The sequence below is a fragment of the Diadema antillarum genome, unplaced genomic scaffold (assembly GCF_040938485.1).
Source record: "Diadema antillarum isolate AM-2024a unplaced genomic scaffold, OU_Dant_1.0 scf00000111, whole genome shotgun sequence".
Classification (NCBI taxonomy): domain Eukaryota; kingdom Metazoa; phylum Echinodermata; class Echinoidea; order Diadematoida; family Diadematidae; genus Diadema; species Diadema antillarum.
The window spans coordinates 2,333,304-2,350,744 of NW_027271000.1; the positions used below are offsets into that span (position 1 = coordinate 2,333,304).

Here is a 17,441-nt window from a genome sequence, read left to right on the forward strand (position 1 = left end):
ATAACAAAGTAGGAGAAGCTAGTGAATTCTTCTTTCTGACAGCTATAAAGAGGCTGTGCAGTACTGGTTGAGGTGGGGATTCATGTTTTTTACATTCCTAAGTGAGATCATGAGAAACCTCTTATGAAATATGAAAAAGCATGTAATTTTAAGAAGGATTCAACGTTTATTTGATGAAATTGGTTTTCAAATGGCTGAGATATCCAAAAAAGTGACAACAATAAAAGACTACAGGTCACGCCTTTTATTAGGATCTCTTTGTTTCACCTTGTTTTTGGATATCTCAGCCATTTCAAAACCGATTTTCATCAAATAAACTTTTGAGACTCCTTAGAATTGCATGCTCTTTGACATCTCAAAGAGTGGGTTCTGAATATCTTGCAAAACGTTAAAAGCTAAATCCTCACCTCGACCAGAATTCTACACACCCTTTAACATGCATATCTTTTGTTCGAAGTATAAGTATCATATTACAACCACAGGAGGATTAATGTATGCAGCTGTGCCTAGTACACAAAATACGTTACGGTATATATATATATATATATATATATATATATACACACACACACATATATGAATCCGTTGAGTATATATATATCCGTCGGAGAAGTCAGTCTGACTAAGGATCGCCACAGCGTGAAACCGCCAGTAGCGGACAAGACGCCAAAGCACAGGTATACCTATACATATATACACACAGTATATATATATATATATATATATATATATATATATATATATATATATTGTATATAATTATATACATATATGTATGTATATATATATATACATATATATATATATATATATATATATATATATATATATATATAGTCAAAGAGAACAGAACAGCGTGAGGAAACTTAATGAAGACTAATCCCTGGAGCTTATAACATTAAATCATTGTATGCATGCGAACGAAAGTGAAAATATAGAAATACAGTGAAGCAGACACTACTTCCTGTCTCTGTGCAAAATAATGACTGATTATTATTTTGTCCTGAAGTACATTATAATGTCTTGCCATAAGTAGGTAGGTGGTGTATGCATTTTCGTATTTACTTATTAGATTGTTCTTCCTTTCAAATGACTAAAGAGAAAGGCTTGGGGCTTTTTCATAATAGATTGTATAAGGAATTCTCAAATCAAGGGACCAGTCATGCCGAAGTAATTATGTTCTTTGTATGAATTGGGTTCTCAACAGGGGTAAAAGAAGAGAATGATGATATTGATCCTCTGAATTCGAATTTTGCTACAAAGTATAAAATCACAGAGGACAAGCCATGTGCACTTACAAAATTTGGTGAGAAATTACAGATTTTATTAAACTACCCAGATAAGATTTTCATAAAAAGGAGATAACTCAAATGCAGTGTACATGAATATATATATATATATATATATATATATATATATATACATATATATAAACAAACGTGTATATAGTTGTACAAGCTACAATGCAATTGGCAATATGTATAAAGATGTGTCAAATATCAGTCAGCGATGATATAAACATTGTCACGTGACGGTGGACCCCGGGGTGGACCATTTCTTATCCCTAGCCATAGGTAGAGAGATAGAATAGTAAAACGTATTGGGATGTTCTTCTATGACATAACAGTTTTGTGTAAGCATAAAAACAACACAATTCTAAACACTAGAGAGCGATGATACACGCAAAAATCTGTGTCAAGCTAAAACCGAGCCCGCTGTTGCTATACTGGTTGGTGTACGCAGCAATACTCATTGAACAAGGATGGCTGTGAAGTGAAGCGGACTGCGTACATAAAATATTGTGGGAAGAATCCGTAATACGCTAACATGTACTCGTAAATACTTTACCACTCAATAACCCATGCAGATAATAATTTTGAATATTCCCTGTACCATGCTACGACACCATTGTGCTACGATACATTCACCACAACAAATAACCACAGAGGGTAATATGCACACCAATGAAAGCGTAGACTTTGTGAAGTGTGTATCAACTCAGCTATCGTGGCAAGCCTAACTATGCTAGAAAATGTGTCACTGATTTTATGCTGTCTAGTGCTGCACGCTATTCCAACACCGCAGGTTTGAAAGGAACTAGGCATTCTGTATTTCCCTGAATGCAAAGCATCAGTTACAGCCTGGAATTTACGCTGACGAAATAATGACATGGACTGAGTTCACTTCTATTAAAAGGAGTAATCACTCTCATATCTAAGCCCAATGATATAATTACTTCATCTATATTATCGGAAAATATATAAACTTCCTTTTATACTGCACTTCAATTTGGTCACACACACACAAATGTAAGAAACACCGAGTAAGAACGGTGCTTCGAAGGGCAGGTAACGTGAGATAGGCCTATTTTTTTTTTTTTTTTTTTGTATACATGAACCTGAAAGCCAGTCAGCATCATATAATAGCAACATGAGGTATGAAGTCACTTCTCGTATATGTCTTTTAAAATCAAGAAATATACGCTTATAATCATAATAACTGTAACTGCAATTACGTCTCTACATTCGGTAATAAACGATATATTTGTAGTCGTATAGGAGATTATGTTACTTTGAAGGATATGATCATTACACGATGTAACACAGAAAACATTCAAGATTATATCATGCGGCATTACATCACTATTCGGTAATAGACACAAAAGGCACATACAATAGTGTACTTCAAATGCATAATCCATAATCTTAATATGAGTACAATTCAGAGGTTCAATACCGAGCAGCAAACGGTATTCAACACGCATATCTCTGCATCAATGATGATATCTGTACCACTAATTTGTTTTCTTGAAATGCAGGGCTTTTTGGCACTTTCTACTGCTATTATGCCTGCTGGTTGAGGTTTGCAGCTTGCGTTTTGTTTACGTTGCTGATCCATCTGTTTCGAGAAGGCAGTCCGCAAAGTCCATCTCCTAGGGTCTGACAAAAAACGGTTGATACGTCCCATCTTCTGGCTCTTGAAACTGAATGAAAACAACAACAGGCAGACAACCAAAAAACGTCATAAGACCTTGTAAATGCATTTCAAAAAGTGTGTTTACCGTAGTATTTCAAAATGTTCCGTTTAGTTTTATTTTTTAGCATTATGATTTGAAGCTTGATTTTGAATATTGTTGCAAATTGCCGTGTATAGTGCTTTACAGGTAATTATTTACCATTCAACTTCTCGACTAAAAGGGGAAACAAAGACTACAAGAACAGGATGAGGGATTAGAATATTAGTGGCTGTAAGACAGTTTGAAAACAAAAATGATAATACGTCATGGGGCTAAATATAGGGTTATGAAAATCTTATGGCGCTTCAAACAGATTCTTATAATAGACAAATATCTATACACGGGCTCCATCTGCATTATCACATCATAGAAGAATCAAACGAATTTACTCTATTCACAAGAAATTTAAAGCACTAAGAATTGCATCCACTGATTCAAGGATCTTTGGGATTTCAGTAGTAATGCTGACATTTAAGGTTGCTTAAAAATCATTATTGACTGAGAAATGATTTTGTAACATCTCAAAATGCTATCACGCCTTGTCTAATTTGCATTACAAGGTTGCAACCGATATCATCAATGTCACTGAAATATTTGACACTGTTTGTTGGTGTGTTTATTTGTTATTCTACTCTTTGTATCACAGATAATTGGAACATTGAGTAGTACTTAATCTTTCGACCCACCCTCTTGGTGAACTGGTCCCTGCACGCCAGTCTGATTCGCTCCGCCACGGCTGGAGTGTCAAGACGAAAGTCACCGGACAAACCCTCTTCAGTCCTAGCCGCCATGATTGCGTCCTTGATGGCAAAATACACCGAGGAGCCGAGGAAGAGGGGAGGTTCGCCGATAGCCTGTGGGATAAGTAAACGAATACAAAATGACACAAAGTATGAATATATACACATATATCATCAAAATATTTTATTACCTGTAAATCCTCAATGAGTATGTTACGCTGGGTACATACTTAGAATCAAATTCATATTCTCACATGTAATACAGTTCGATGGATGACGTAATTGGGCTTCATTTCAATTACATGTTTTAGTGCATGGTGTATTCCAGGGTGCCAAGACCGTGCTTACTAAAGTTCACCAGTCACACATAAGCAAACCATCAGTATTTGCAGCAGTATGGTCACTAACTTGAAACCTGAATTACTCCGAAAACCTTTTAAGTAAATCTAAAATGTAAGGCAATGTAAAAATAAAAATCGTCACGGATTCCACATTATGATTCGACGAGTTGATTTACTTTGGAGGAGCATATGTTTGTGGGGTTGGTCACGCCCTTGACGAGAGTCACGTTGAATTCTGCTGGAATGTTGCCAAAACCAGGGATCTTGTAATAACCAGGTCCTGCAGTCAACAGCCTCCCTTCTGGAGTCCATCGAAGATCTTCTAAGACGTAGAGACCGTAGCCTTGTATGAAGGCTCCTTCAATCTTCATTAGATATAGAGGAAATCAGAACACAAAAATCATAATACAACCACATCAACCATCTTTGACACGTCCCCTGATTCTCCATCAACAGCAATATTGGGGTTCGTGCTTCAAAATGTCTAATTAAAAACGTGGCCTTACTTGTACGGGAATAAATCAACTTTACTTTACTACGAAAAAAAAAAAGAAGGAAAATTATGATTCAGTTGTACTTCCTGACCTTTTTTTTTTTCTTCAGTGTCAATGAATTTTCACAACTATGTTGCGTTTTACTTTTGTGACAGGACTTCTTGTGTTCTATCATTATCTTACGCTTTAAATCAAAAGACTCATTGAAGAACAACTTACTTATATTTCATCAACATAGCTAATTACAGCTATCCTCAATCACGTCCATGACGCCCGGAACGGTGACACGACATTTGCTCCTGCGACAATTGCTCCGGTCTTATTTTCTCTAAGGACTTAGGGTTAGGGTTAGGGTTGTGATAGGGTTTTAGGTTTAGTTTGATGTGAGAATTAGGATTAGGGTTAGGGTTATGTTTATGGGTTGAATTTACGTTTGGCTTAGCATGCAGATATATCATGGGAGTAATTGTCGCAGGAGCAAATGCAATGGAACCCCCGGAACAGTCGAATACTAGTACCATTTGCGATCTATTTCTTTCTCTTCTTTTGTGCGCGATTCCGTTCGGAGATATCTTTACCTGTCCGATATCGACAGCCGGGTTGATGCTCTGTCCGACGTCAAACACGATGTCAGTTCTCAACGTTCGATGATCTCCAGTCAGGCAGTCGATCTCCACCTCGGAAGCAGCGGCCCCGTAAGAAAAGTAGTGCCACAACTTTCCCGTCATGGTCTTCTCGTCGAAGTCTAATCCTTGTGTACTGAAGAAAATAACAGAAAGAAACCGAAAAGCTTACATTTCATAAAGGGTTGACATTTCCATGGTTTTTCCATTTTTGTGTAACTGCATGGCATATCATTCTGAAACTCATACACACAAAAGAAATTTTAAGTGTGATTTTTTACTACAGAATATGATAGTAACCTCTTGAAAGTAATCTCTATTTCTAAAAGAATGTTGTTGGCGTCGCGGTGGGTTGAAATTAAAAGCAGCAGCCTGCGTCACCTGCGTCAAAATGAAACTGAATACCCTTAAAATTCTTTCATTATGTATTTGTAAGCTTGAAAATATAACTTCCCTAGCTAGGACAGTTCTTCCATTTTCGTTTGTTTGTTTGTTTGTTGTTGTTGTTGTTTTTGTCACACGAAAATGCCACCTCGAGGCTTGGAGTCCCTGCATCCTGACTTGATGATGTAACACTAATATATTTGAGGGGACTTTGCATCACTTCATTCTCCTGAAAATAAAATGGATTGCCTTCAACAACTGCACCTGAGTTTTACCAAGATTTCCATGGTGTATTTCCTGCTTTAAGACATCTGAAACATTTTGCTGACACAATAAACCCAGTCCGTTGGAAGAAATCCAAAGTAATGGACTTTGTTTCTTTGTCTTCAGAATTAATAGGGATGTAAGAGAATAGATCCATAACCCCTCCCTCTCTCTGTACACAAATATAATTTTACACATATTTTGTGTTTAACTAACCTGTAATGGCCTGTTGCTGACAGACTAATTCTGTTGGTGAAAGCTTCTTCCGCCTAAAAGAAGAGTGGGAGATATGGGCGAGATTTCAAATGAAACGTATGAGATACGTCCTGGCTAAGAACTTGAAAAGCAGAGACCGAATTTAAAGAAATCTGATTTTGACATATTCATCCGAACCCACGGCAAGGAGACGCCCTTGACATGATTTAGTCCAACAATCAAATTTTGGAACATAACATTACATAATAAGCTAATGTATAAAATAGAATAAATAGCATGAACATAATTGAAATGGATATCATCTTTGCATAATGTTTTTGAAACATATTTGATTTATAAAATGCATGTAGAAGGTTGAAGGCATGACGATTCTAGTACAAAACCATTAATCATAACATTGCTACATATAGTAGATCATCCAAGAGAGATTTCACTCAACGAATACTTATCCTAGCAATGTCTTTTGACACAATTATTAGAGTGAACAAAATGTTCTCTCTGATACAGGGGAGTTAGAAATTCCGGTTGAGGATAAGATACTGGGTGATGTAGGCCTATATATAGACTATTGTAATTCTATCCTGCTGTCTTCATAATATATCAGTCCCACTTGACTAAAAATTATAAGTATTCCACTTCAGCCTTACCCATTCCTTCCATGTTCCTTTCGGATTGGCGTACATGATGGGTTCCAAACGTTCTCGCAGGATGTGACAAGCGTTCTTCATAGTGGAAAAAGATTAAAAAGTTGTCTACAATTCTTGCTAATCCACCAAGTAATTCATCGAGCATATGTGCTCATCAACTAATTCAAGAAATGTAACGTCTGTCTCGTAAAAAAAAAAAGTGACATGTTGCCCATTCATCTAACATACAAGATGATCCAGACAATACGCCATCAGTTTATATTTTCTTCAAACACAAAACATCTAGGCTAATTTGTTCTGATTACCAAGGTATAACCTTACTCAGGCAATGATACAGACATTTCTCGATATTATTTTCAATTCAGCCTTGGGCTGCAAGGAATGATTTTCATGGAATGAATAAAGATGCCATTACCGATAATTATAATCACGATAAACGACTGGGTTAAGAACGTTGAAAACAGCCTGTTTGCACTGGGAACCTTACACAATTTACATTATTTGCCAAAAAATATGACTGCCTATGGGCTATTCTGGAAAGGCTAATACATGGTGTACAAGAGCTTGGAAATGCTTCAGTCAAACATTGGGAGTAAAAACAAGGCTCGTTGACTATTAGATGTATCTTCTTTGATAGGATTACATCGATGGACATGATACCCTACAACCTAACACAATGAGTAGCGGAATTTGCAAGAGGAACAACCACTCTCCATCCGCCTTACTCTCTCGAGGGTGGTCCCTGCAATAACATTTGACTTCAGCTTCCGAAATGTGGGTTCTTTCCGCCCATTCTCTAATACTATGAAAGTTTATATACCTGCACCGCTCCGCCGTTAAGATCCGAACCGAGGCTGGCCGCGGTGGGCAGGGTATTTGGCACCTTGCTTGAGCTGGTCTCCGACAGGTGAATTTTGTCCTCTGGGATACCCAGAGTCCTAGCGGCCACCTGTATCATCTTGGTGTGCAGGCCCTGCCCCATCTCCACCCCGCCGTGGGTCACCAGGACAGACCCGTCCATGTAGATGTGAACCAGGGCTGCTCCCTGAGAGGTAATTCACAATATATACATAACTTGTCATAACTCACGCAAGGAACAAACTTGCGCTCGTTAGCTCACGTTAAACTTCGACATAATTTGTGTTCTTTCCAAATACGTAAATTTACATGACTGTATAGTGTATTGGTGTTGAAGGAGCAACTTCAATACACGTAACCTTTTGCAACTTATACGGACATGCTGACTACCAGCTTTTCAGCTGAAAGCAAGTGTTTATTCCCGTACCTAAATAACTACAATACAGAAAAAATGTTGCAGCAACAGGAGCAATTGTTAGCAAACATATTTTCATAAATATGTCATGTTTGATATTCATAACAAACTTGTTATACAAATATTTTTTGTTTTGTTTTAATAATATAATAAAGGCCACAGAAAGGCATATCGATTCATTGAATAACCATGCAGTCGGAAAACCCGTTGGCATTTGACAACATCATTGAACCTGTTCTGTACACTTATCAAACATCATTATGTCAGCCATGACTTTTCATACATCGATTGATTGATTTACCTGATTAAAGTACAAAGGTGAGCATCCAATGCCATATTTCACGGGAATGATGGCCAGTCCTCGTTTCTTCCATCGGTTCTCCCTTAGGCATTGAAAGAATAGAACTGAATATGAGCCATAGAACGATTGCCAGAAAGAAGCCACAGTTACAATTAATTGTATGCTCGTAAATGAATAATGAATAAATAAATAAATGAATAAATAAATAAATAAATAAATGAATAAATAAATAAACCCTTCATGATTGTAAAAACAATAAAATACGATCAAAATACAAAGAAAGGATCCTAAAGGAGAAAACGGAAAATTGAATAGAATCTTGATCCTCATCTGTCTAAATTTTCTCTTGGAATACCGCATGTCATTTTCGGAGTAAGTTTTCATTCAATGTGCAGGTCATTTGACAACGACTACATACAGGGTAGAATACGCTTAACATGATTTACTCTATAAATATCAGCTGCTAAGACATCTTTCGTCATAACAGCCTTGTCGTAGGGCATTTATGGTTGATATATACATATACATTTAGTTAGTTATATCAACAAATCTCACCTATTGAAAATGTCGACATTTCTCCTCCTGGTGTAAAAGTTGCTCTTCTCAAGACATTGTTCCCAGCATCTCTCGATATTGCAGTTCTCGATCTTCTGGTTCATCATGGCGATGTCGCCATCTTTGTAGAAATTCAACTCGCGTACCTAATGTTTACAATGAAGTCATAATGATGATGATGAAAATAATAATAATTATGATATTAATATTAGTAATAATGATAGTAATAATAATGCCAATAAAGATAACAATTACCGTGATAAGATGTCATTTTTCAAAGCGATGCAAGCATAACATATAAATAGGCATAAGAGAATACGATTATTAATCGCGACGACTTTACAAGAAATCTCTGACATGTATTAAACGACGAATCTCTCTACCTTATGAAATGACACACAGTATCACCAGACCTAAGATAATCTCGGTCCTTTATAATTCGGACGTCGATTTGCAAACATTAATATATCGCTGCTATCAACGTCACGTTTGTCACCAAAGCAAAGTGCATATTATACAGTAAGCAAAAATAATACTCCACTGTGCAGGGGCGGATCCAGAAATTCCGTGAAGAGGGGGCGCGTTTACAAAATTAAAGGGGGGGGGGCGCACGCACCCCTCCCCCCATTTTTTTCTTTTTATTTCTTTTGTTTCAACAAAAAAATAAAGGGGGGGGGGCGTGCGCCGGTTGCGCTCCTCCTGGATCCGCCCCTGTTGTGATAGTACCAAGCAAACAATGTTCAAGTGATCTTTTCAACACACATCGTGGCATAGAAATCTCACGTTAAAATCTATATTTCGAAGATCTGTAATACATGTAATACAGAAGGCAAATAACCCCATCTATTCACTGTAAGATTTCGACAAATTATTGACTTGTAATAACTGATGATAGAATGTCACGTAATAGGCAACGGATCAATTTGACACAGCAATGGCATAGGCCCTACACAATGGAAGCCCTGAAGGGACATTGCAAATACAAAATGCGATAATAATTGTGAATCCTTTGTGAAAATATAGTATTATTTTGTGAAATTTGTGCGAGAAAAGGGATTTGCAAAGACCCTATACAGGGATTGCAGTTTTTAAATCGAGAAACATTTGCAGGGATTGAGCAAAGAAAAGAATAACCAGGGGAAAGTGACAGAACAAACTATCAAATTCGGCTTTGCAGTCATAATAGAATCTGCAGACGTACTTTTTCCTGCGATATTCCACATTCGATGGCCACATTGGTCATGATCGACTCCATGATTATCATCCCCTGTGGTGCCCCAAAACCTCGAAAGGCCGTGTTGGATGAGATATTGGTTCGACACACGCGCCCCTCAATGCGGAATACGGGCATCCGGTAACAGTTGTCGAAAAATTTCGTGGCTACACTCATAACCTTAATATGAAGAGAAAAACGCATTAATTTCTGGATGATATTCGTTATTCCGAAGGCTCGTCATTCCGGAACACAAAAATTCCGCAAACTTAGATGTTCCTTAACCTGGAAATGAAATAGGGTTCGTTTATCTGCACATTTATGTCGTTATTCTGAAGTTTCGTTATTCTAAAGGTTCGTTACTCCGAAAGTGAAAAAAGGTTCGTTATTCCGAAAGTTGTTTGTTAATCCGAAAATGAAAAAAAAAAGTGCTAAATAACGAATCTTCGAAAATACGAATCATATTTCTTTTTTGAAAGAACAAACCTTCAGAATAACGAAGGTTTTCTTTTTCCATTTTTAGACTAACGAACCTTCGGAATAACGAACTGTCACTGTTTTTTGTTCCTCCTGGAAAAGCGAAAAATAATAATCACAGAAGGCATAGAATGAGACCATTTAGTTCATATGATTGCACGCAATAGTTTTCCCTTTGAGTGTCCACAGATAATGTTCGTTTATACCAAAACTGACAATTCATTTCCAAACGTACACTACGTTATACTTTTTTTCCTTCGAGTTCATAAGGACTCGTTTTAAATGCATATTTAAATGCAAATTCATACGTATAACCCATTATGCGTGTTTAAGTATAACCGTTTATATATATATATATATATATATATATATATATATATATATATTTAATAAATAGCACTGTTGGACTGAAATGTATTATTACCCTACTTCGTCATCTTTTCTACATATATATCATGAAAAAAAAAAGAGAGGCGTGAGCCGGACTTTACTTTAAACTTGTGCTCCCTTCATTCAAGCTTTCGGCCTATTAATACGACCTTCGTCAGGATCTATCAAAATAATACCAAAGAACATCCTCATAGACTGAATTCCATGATATACCATAATACAAGTTTATTACTCGTTTCCCACATATACTATATTCACAATTACACACACACACACACATATATATATATATATATGTATATATATACATATATAAAATATATTATTTACATATATATATATATATACATACATATATAAAATATATTATATATATATATATATATATATATAAATATATAAATATAGGCCTACAGACATAAATACATACATATGATGAATACGTACAATCGGTGACACGTCGAAACTGAAGCCGCCGTTTGAAAACAACTTGACGTCAAAGGCCTGCAGCCGGCCTTCTGTAGTAAATCCAACCTTGTAGCGCCCTACAAAAGGGTGACGTCCTCCGGTAGATTGCATATCTTCGTCACGGTCCATCATGAATCGCACTGGTCGTCCCACCCTGCATGGTATTCAGAATAATTTCCTTGAAGTAATGTCATAAACACTGTGAGTGAAACCCAAATTCCTGCTTTTATATTCCAAATGAATTAACACGAGCATTTGTTGGCACTGGGAATTATTTGTTACAAGGTAGGTAAGAAAAAGATGAAGACTTGATTCAGTTGCTTTCATGAAGAAGAATGGATATTCTTGCTGTTAACATAAATTTTATCTTCTTTCTCCTCTATCGTCCTTATCTCCTCTGCCTCTCAGTGACTATTATCACTTTTTTACCATCATCATCATCTTCATAACTACCACAAGCACCACCAATATCATCATCATTCTCATCCTCGTATAATCATCATTATCATAATCTTCATCATCATCCTCATCATCTCCTCATCCTCTTCATCAGCAGCAGCAATAGTTCAGGAAAGATGATCTTACTTGTTTGCTGCTACCGCACATGCGGCAGCTAAGGGAGAAGACCTCAGTTCTTTCCCTCCGAATCCGCCGCCCAAACGCTTCACTCGGCACGTGATCCGATTTGCTGGAATGCCAAGTACACTGGACACCATGCTCTAGAGTGTTAGAAACGCGAAGTAAGAGGGAGCGAGAAAAAAAAAAGGGGGGGGGTGGAGAGAGATAAGGACTAACTCTTGGTAACTGTAATTAAATTGACATGTCTGTAGAGAGCGGCAGATCATGTCTGTACAACGATCACTGCAGTTTAATCGGAAGATAACTTGCAGAATTACAAGGCAGGAATTTCCTTCTAACGGGTAAGTGAGAAGTGGGCTCTATCATAACATTCTGAAGAAGCACGAAAAAAAAATGGACTGACTGACAAAAAAGATTTGAAAGAGTATATGTTCTGATGTCGAAAAATGTAATATTGATATGTGTGATTGAAAGCCGAATAAATAATAATAATAATAATAATAATAATAATAATAATAATAATAATAATAATAATAATACACGTGCTAGCATGGTTTCTTGACAAAATATTTTACTCTCTTCTTTAAAAGTAGAAACGCAAATCTTGACCAACGAAGTTTTCTTTTAATTCCCGATGACTATGTATGGTCGTAATCTTGTTTAAGTGTTTGTTGTTGGCGTGTCTTAACTAAAATTCTTACTTATATTGTAATGATTCCACTCACCTGAACATTGGTGGGATGTTGGGTTGAGGAAAACACTTCAACTTCTTTGTCTTCTCCTTTCGGAATGACAAATGCACACTGCGTCTCGAGGTAGAAATGTTCTTCACCTCCGACCTTCACCTCACCTTCGATCACGTGATCACAGGTTTTAAGAGACTCCACAGGGTCACCTTGCTCAACGATAATCGGTTCTCCCATGAACGATTCCTTTTCGATTGCTTCCTGAAATAAAAACGCGTTTCACAAAACTCGAGAGAAAAGAGCTCCTGATACCTGTTTGTATTTATTGTTCATTTTTTCTATTCCGCATGGCAAGTTTCTTGGAAATCACAGAATCAAACGTAGGTCTATGCCATCAAAAAAAAAAGAGAGAAAAGAATAAACACAAATGCAAATTTATACACACATTATTCGAACCGGTGGTTTAATGCACAAAACGGAAAAAACAGTAAAGCGTCTTCACGTTAACACAGTGACAAAATCCCTTGTTCCCTAAAATGTTTGTATGATCACTTGAAAGACTTAAATCCTAACGGTACACCAATAATTAGTCCACATTACATGGTCATGTTTGTTGATTAATTCCGAGTGAAAAATGTACAACTCTTTGAAATTGTCTACAAGTTTGGCAGTAGGGGTTGAAACACAGCCACGTCATTCTAACTACACGCCTGGAAGACATATCAGAGTAATCCTCACCTCGATCGTAATTACGGCGTCCAGATCTTCGAATTCAATTTTCACAAGGTTGGCGGCTCGTCGTGCTAGGGCTTGCGATTCTGCTAAGATGGCTCCGATTGGCTGTCCAACATGGAATACCTACGAGAATGACGACAACAAATCAATTGAAATCGATTATTCGATGTAGTATTCCTGTCTTAAGCTTGTATACTGCATCATCTACAGTATAATATCCCAGAATAAGATATGATATATGAACACCAGTAGACTTGAATTAAGTGAGAAAAAAAAGTAAAATATGCAGGGCTACACAAAATACGTGCATAAGGTATTTCATACAACTACATATTCAACAACTTTGATGTTCATCTGACACTCTTTGTAGTCATTGCATGTATCCTGCATCTACAAGTCCCATGGTAATGAAATAACACGCACTTAAACTGAGTCTTTTCTTTTTCTTAGTTTTTAAAACAACAACTATCTGAGTGAGGAAACATAAAGTTTCCAGTTCCCCCTTTAAAAAATAACAACTCAACAACAACAACAACAACAACACGCACATTACGCATGCCACATCGCGTTTTTGGTTTTCAAAATGAAAACGGGTATGGGGTATCTAAAAAAAAAGAGACTCCAAAGTCGTTTGGTGTTGTGGTACCAAATGCCATATCCTACTTACCTCTTCTGACGCAAACAATTCTTCTTCGGGGAAGAGCGCACCGACAATGTTGCTGGCGGGAACATCGCTTGCCGACACGAACTCGTGAACACCCTCTAGGGACAAAGCTTCTGACGGATCCAGAGAGCTGGAGAAAAATCAAAAAGTTATTCTTCTTTAGGTCAGTTTTCAGTTTATTACATTGTCAAAAATCAGTCAATCAATATAAAAAGCCTCCATTCCCAAAGTCCTGGTCTCCATAATTAAAGTACGCAGCGTTGCATGTTAAGGCCACACTTGTGGTCGCATGAATGACAGATTATGGATCTGGAATAAACAAGCGTATTTATTCTGATGCTTTTGTGATTTATTTCGGATCCAAGGTCGGTCAGCCTTTAACCGAAAGTCGTGCAGTGGCCTTTAATCTTCATACATCCACACATACACACACACACACACACACACACACACACACACACACACATACACACACACATACATACATACTGCATATAGATCTAATTTTGTAACTGCTCATACCTGATTACGGGAGTCATTATGCCCAGTATCATGGTACTCACATGATTTTCGCATGTGCCCGCCGACTGTAAACAAATGACATGTAGAGCTGACCTGTTGTACAAAATGATAGGGTAAAAGCTGATATAATTTTGTGGTCTACAGTCATCGCCGACCAAATTAAAGCTATCTGTGGCAAACCAAGGGATAGACAAAGGAAGAGTGATCACATTGACTGAAGGAAATCTGCTGGGGTGGATGAGCGAGAAACCCCGGCTGCGTTACTCTACAGGGAATCAAATTAGGTCACAAACAGAAGAAACAACAGTAGGCCTACCTATGTTATCTCTGTTAGAAGTACAGTATGACCGAATGTACTACATATTGTAATAGATGAACATGGGTCTGCGAGCGTAGTCGTAATCATGTTCTTGGACTTGTGAGTTGGAAGTTCTTGGGACTTGGAAGGAGATGATGTTTGAACTTGAACTTGAACTTGATGTTTGTATGTTTCATTTTCATAAATCGTTTTGCATTTTATCACCATTATTGATTGCATTTGGTATCATTACAAGCTGTATTAATGGCGATAACCTACGCGTCTTCATTAGATTCCATATTACATGAGAAGGCAAGACAATTGTGTAAAGCAACAATGGGATTTTGAAGTTAGAGGTAATTGGAGGATTGAATCAGAGTATACATAAAGCTCATTCTCGCAATTTTTTTCGATGATTGATATTCCTACTCGCTCATTGACAGGCTAAATTGACAGCGGATGTATATGACGGCGGCAAATTATTACTGAAAAGAAATAAATCATTTCTGCTAACCCCATACATCCGGGATGTCATCTACGTAGACAGCCTCTCCCGTGGCGTGCTGAAGGGCGGCCTTGTGTACAACTGGTCGGCCGACAGGATCCCGGCTCGGCTGTCCAGGAGCAGGTTTCTTAAAGGTTGATAAAAAAGAAGAGAGATAGAAATAAAGAAAGAAAGAAAGAAAGAAATAACGCCACATTACTGACGCGCAGTTTGCCGTAAAACTTACCAGTCTAAGCCAGAGTATATGTTTATAATTTCAAATGATAATCTAGGCCTATTATTGTTGTTCTGAATATTATTGTCATCATTGTCACCATGATGATCACTATCAACGAAGGACTCTTGACACAGCTGCTCCGGAGATCAACATTTTGAATTCCTGCTGCTTGTGTTACTGGCACATGCCCTGTACAGTACGTGTCACAGTATGATCCATCAATATGAAATATAAAACATACGCATAATGAGGTGTCTAAACTATATAGTATTGTACTTAATCTTACTGTATTTTTGCTCTGAAATGTGACCACTATATTTTATGTGACTGAAAAAAAAAACATCTGCTGCATACAGTCGACTGGTGTGTGTGTTGGTCATAGCAATCAGTAAGGTTTTCAAGGAGTTTATCCTACAGAGCACTGCGTAGTGTGGCCAATGTCTAAAGGCAGCTTTCCGCTCCCTCGCGGTGAGCAGTACGGTCATTCGATTACGTGAATGTTGTTAGTTTGGTTTTAATTCCCTTTTATTTACTACACATTTGATCTCAAGGATTCATTTTGTCAAACGTGAAGTATCGATTGCAGGAAATTGATGGAAGTAGTGCTTACCTCGAAAACCTGGGCAGCGTCGACTGGCAGGGCCTGGTAAGGAGAAATAGCACTTCTCTCCCGAGACGACACAGAAGCATTTTGGGCAGGCTGATGGAAAGATTCGATTGATACACGTCTTTTTACTAACACATTCAAATTTTACGAATACCTCCATGAACGAAGGATATTCCTGACCTCCAGACTAACCTCGAAGAGTTTTGCTCAAGGTAGGAACAATTACTAAGTACTGCATGCACACTGCATTCCAATGATTGAAACTTATGGAGTGTGAACAGGTGGATATAACAGTTTGTTATTAGATTCTAAGAAGAAAGATGTATAATAAATTTGATGAAATGAGAAAACTACCAATTTAGATGATTATACCAATCAATGAAACGAATTTCTAGATCACTATCAAAACGACTATCTGATCAGAATGTTTTCCTTGTCATACATTTAGCGTATAGGGCATTTAACAGGTATTACAAGACATCACTTACATTGTCATCACTAAAAAAAAATATATGAATGAACACTAAACTCTGAAATCACAGAATAGGGTGTGTTTTTGTTGTTGTTGATGCTTTTTTTTTTGATTTTCAAGAATGGGCTTACGAGAGAGAGGGGAAAACAATAACTTCACTCAAGAATAAAATTGAACTACAATTTCTTTTTTTCTTTTTTTTTTTTTTTGTCCACTACGGAAATTCATCGTTCACTGGTTGACACTAGACCATTACGCGTGTGGTTTAGGTCATCAGTTTGGTTTCACCCTCACCCACCACCCAAGAAATATACAAACAAAAACAACCACAAATGTAAGTTTGGTAGTTATGTAACGTGAGTCACCACGATATGGATTGCGCAGCCTCCAGCTTGCACAAGTGGACACAACGACATTATTGCACACCTTCGCGTTTTTCCGGGGGTTCTCCTCCTCCACCCCCGTCTTCGTTCCTTCATTATAATTATGTCGATAGAATACTAGGACTTCATGTGTTCTTTTAAAACGTTGTTTCAGGACTTACACAAGTGAACAACAATTTCTGGTACTAACCTGATCAGTACCAAGCTGGTCCAGGACCATGAGATAGAACTTAAAGAAGAAGCTCAGGGTGAGAGACTTTCTGTACGTCTCCATACCCCCGGGCGCTCCGGCAGGGAGCGGTAGATCGTTCTCCAGTGAAGACAGTGCGGCTTCTAGCATGCTGTTGTCCCATGATCTGCATGTAACGTCG

The 17,441-nt window shown here is 37.5% G+C and overlaps 1 protein-coding gene across 1 annotated transcript in view; it reads right to left on the reverse strand.

Moving 5' to 3' along the window:
* LOC139719514 (xanthine dehydrogenase/oxidase-like) overlaps positions 1–17,441 on the reverse strand; it is a 94,080-nt gene that overhangs the window by 61,951 nt on the left and 14,688 nt on the right. The window contains exons 14-31 of the mRNA XM_071630930.1: positions 17,261–17,426; positions 16,219–16,308; positions 15,401–15,518; positions 14,630–14,681; positions 14,070–14,196; positions 13,406–13,525; positions 12,707–12,928; positions 11,988–12,121; positions 11,382–11,556; positions 10,056–10,247; positions 8,855–9,000; positions 8,300–8,381; positions 7,546–7,770; positions 6,726–6,800; positions 6,079–6,131; positions 5,170–5,350; positions 4,274–4,462; positions 3,703–3,870 (exon numbers count right to left, since the gene is read on the reverse strand). Of these exons, the coding sequence (XP_071487031.1) occupies positions 3,703–3,870; positions 4,274–4,462; positions 5,170–5,350; positions 6,079–6,131; positions 6,726–6,800; positions 7,546–7,770; positions 8,300–8,381; positions 8,855–9,000; positions 10,056–10,247; positions 11,382–11,556; positions 11,988–12,121; positions 12,707–12,928; positions 13,406–13,525; positions 14,070–14,196; positions 14,630–14,681; positions 15,401–15,518; positions 16,219–16,308; positions 17,261–17,426 (2,515 nt within the window). The remainder of the gene's footprint in view (positions 1–3,702; positions 3,871–4,273; positions 4,463–5,169; positions 5,351–6,078; positions 6,132–6,725; positions 6,801–7,545; positions 7,771–8,299; positions 8,382–8,854; positions 9,001–10,055; positions 10,248–11,381; positions 11,557–11,987; positions 12,122–12,706; positions 12,929–13,405; positions 13,526–14,069; positions 14,197–14,629; positions 14,682–15,400; positions 15,519–16,218; positions 16,309–17,260; positions 17,427–17,441) is intronic.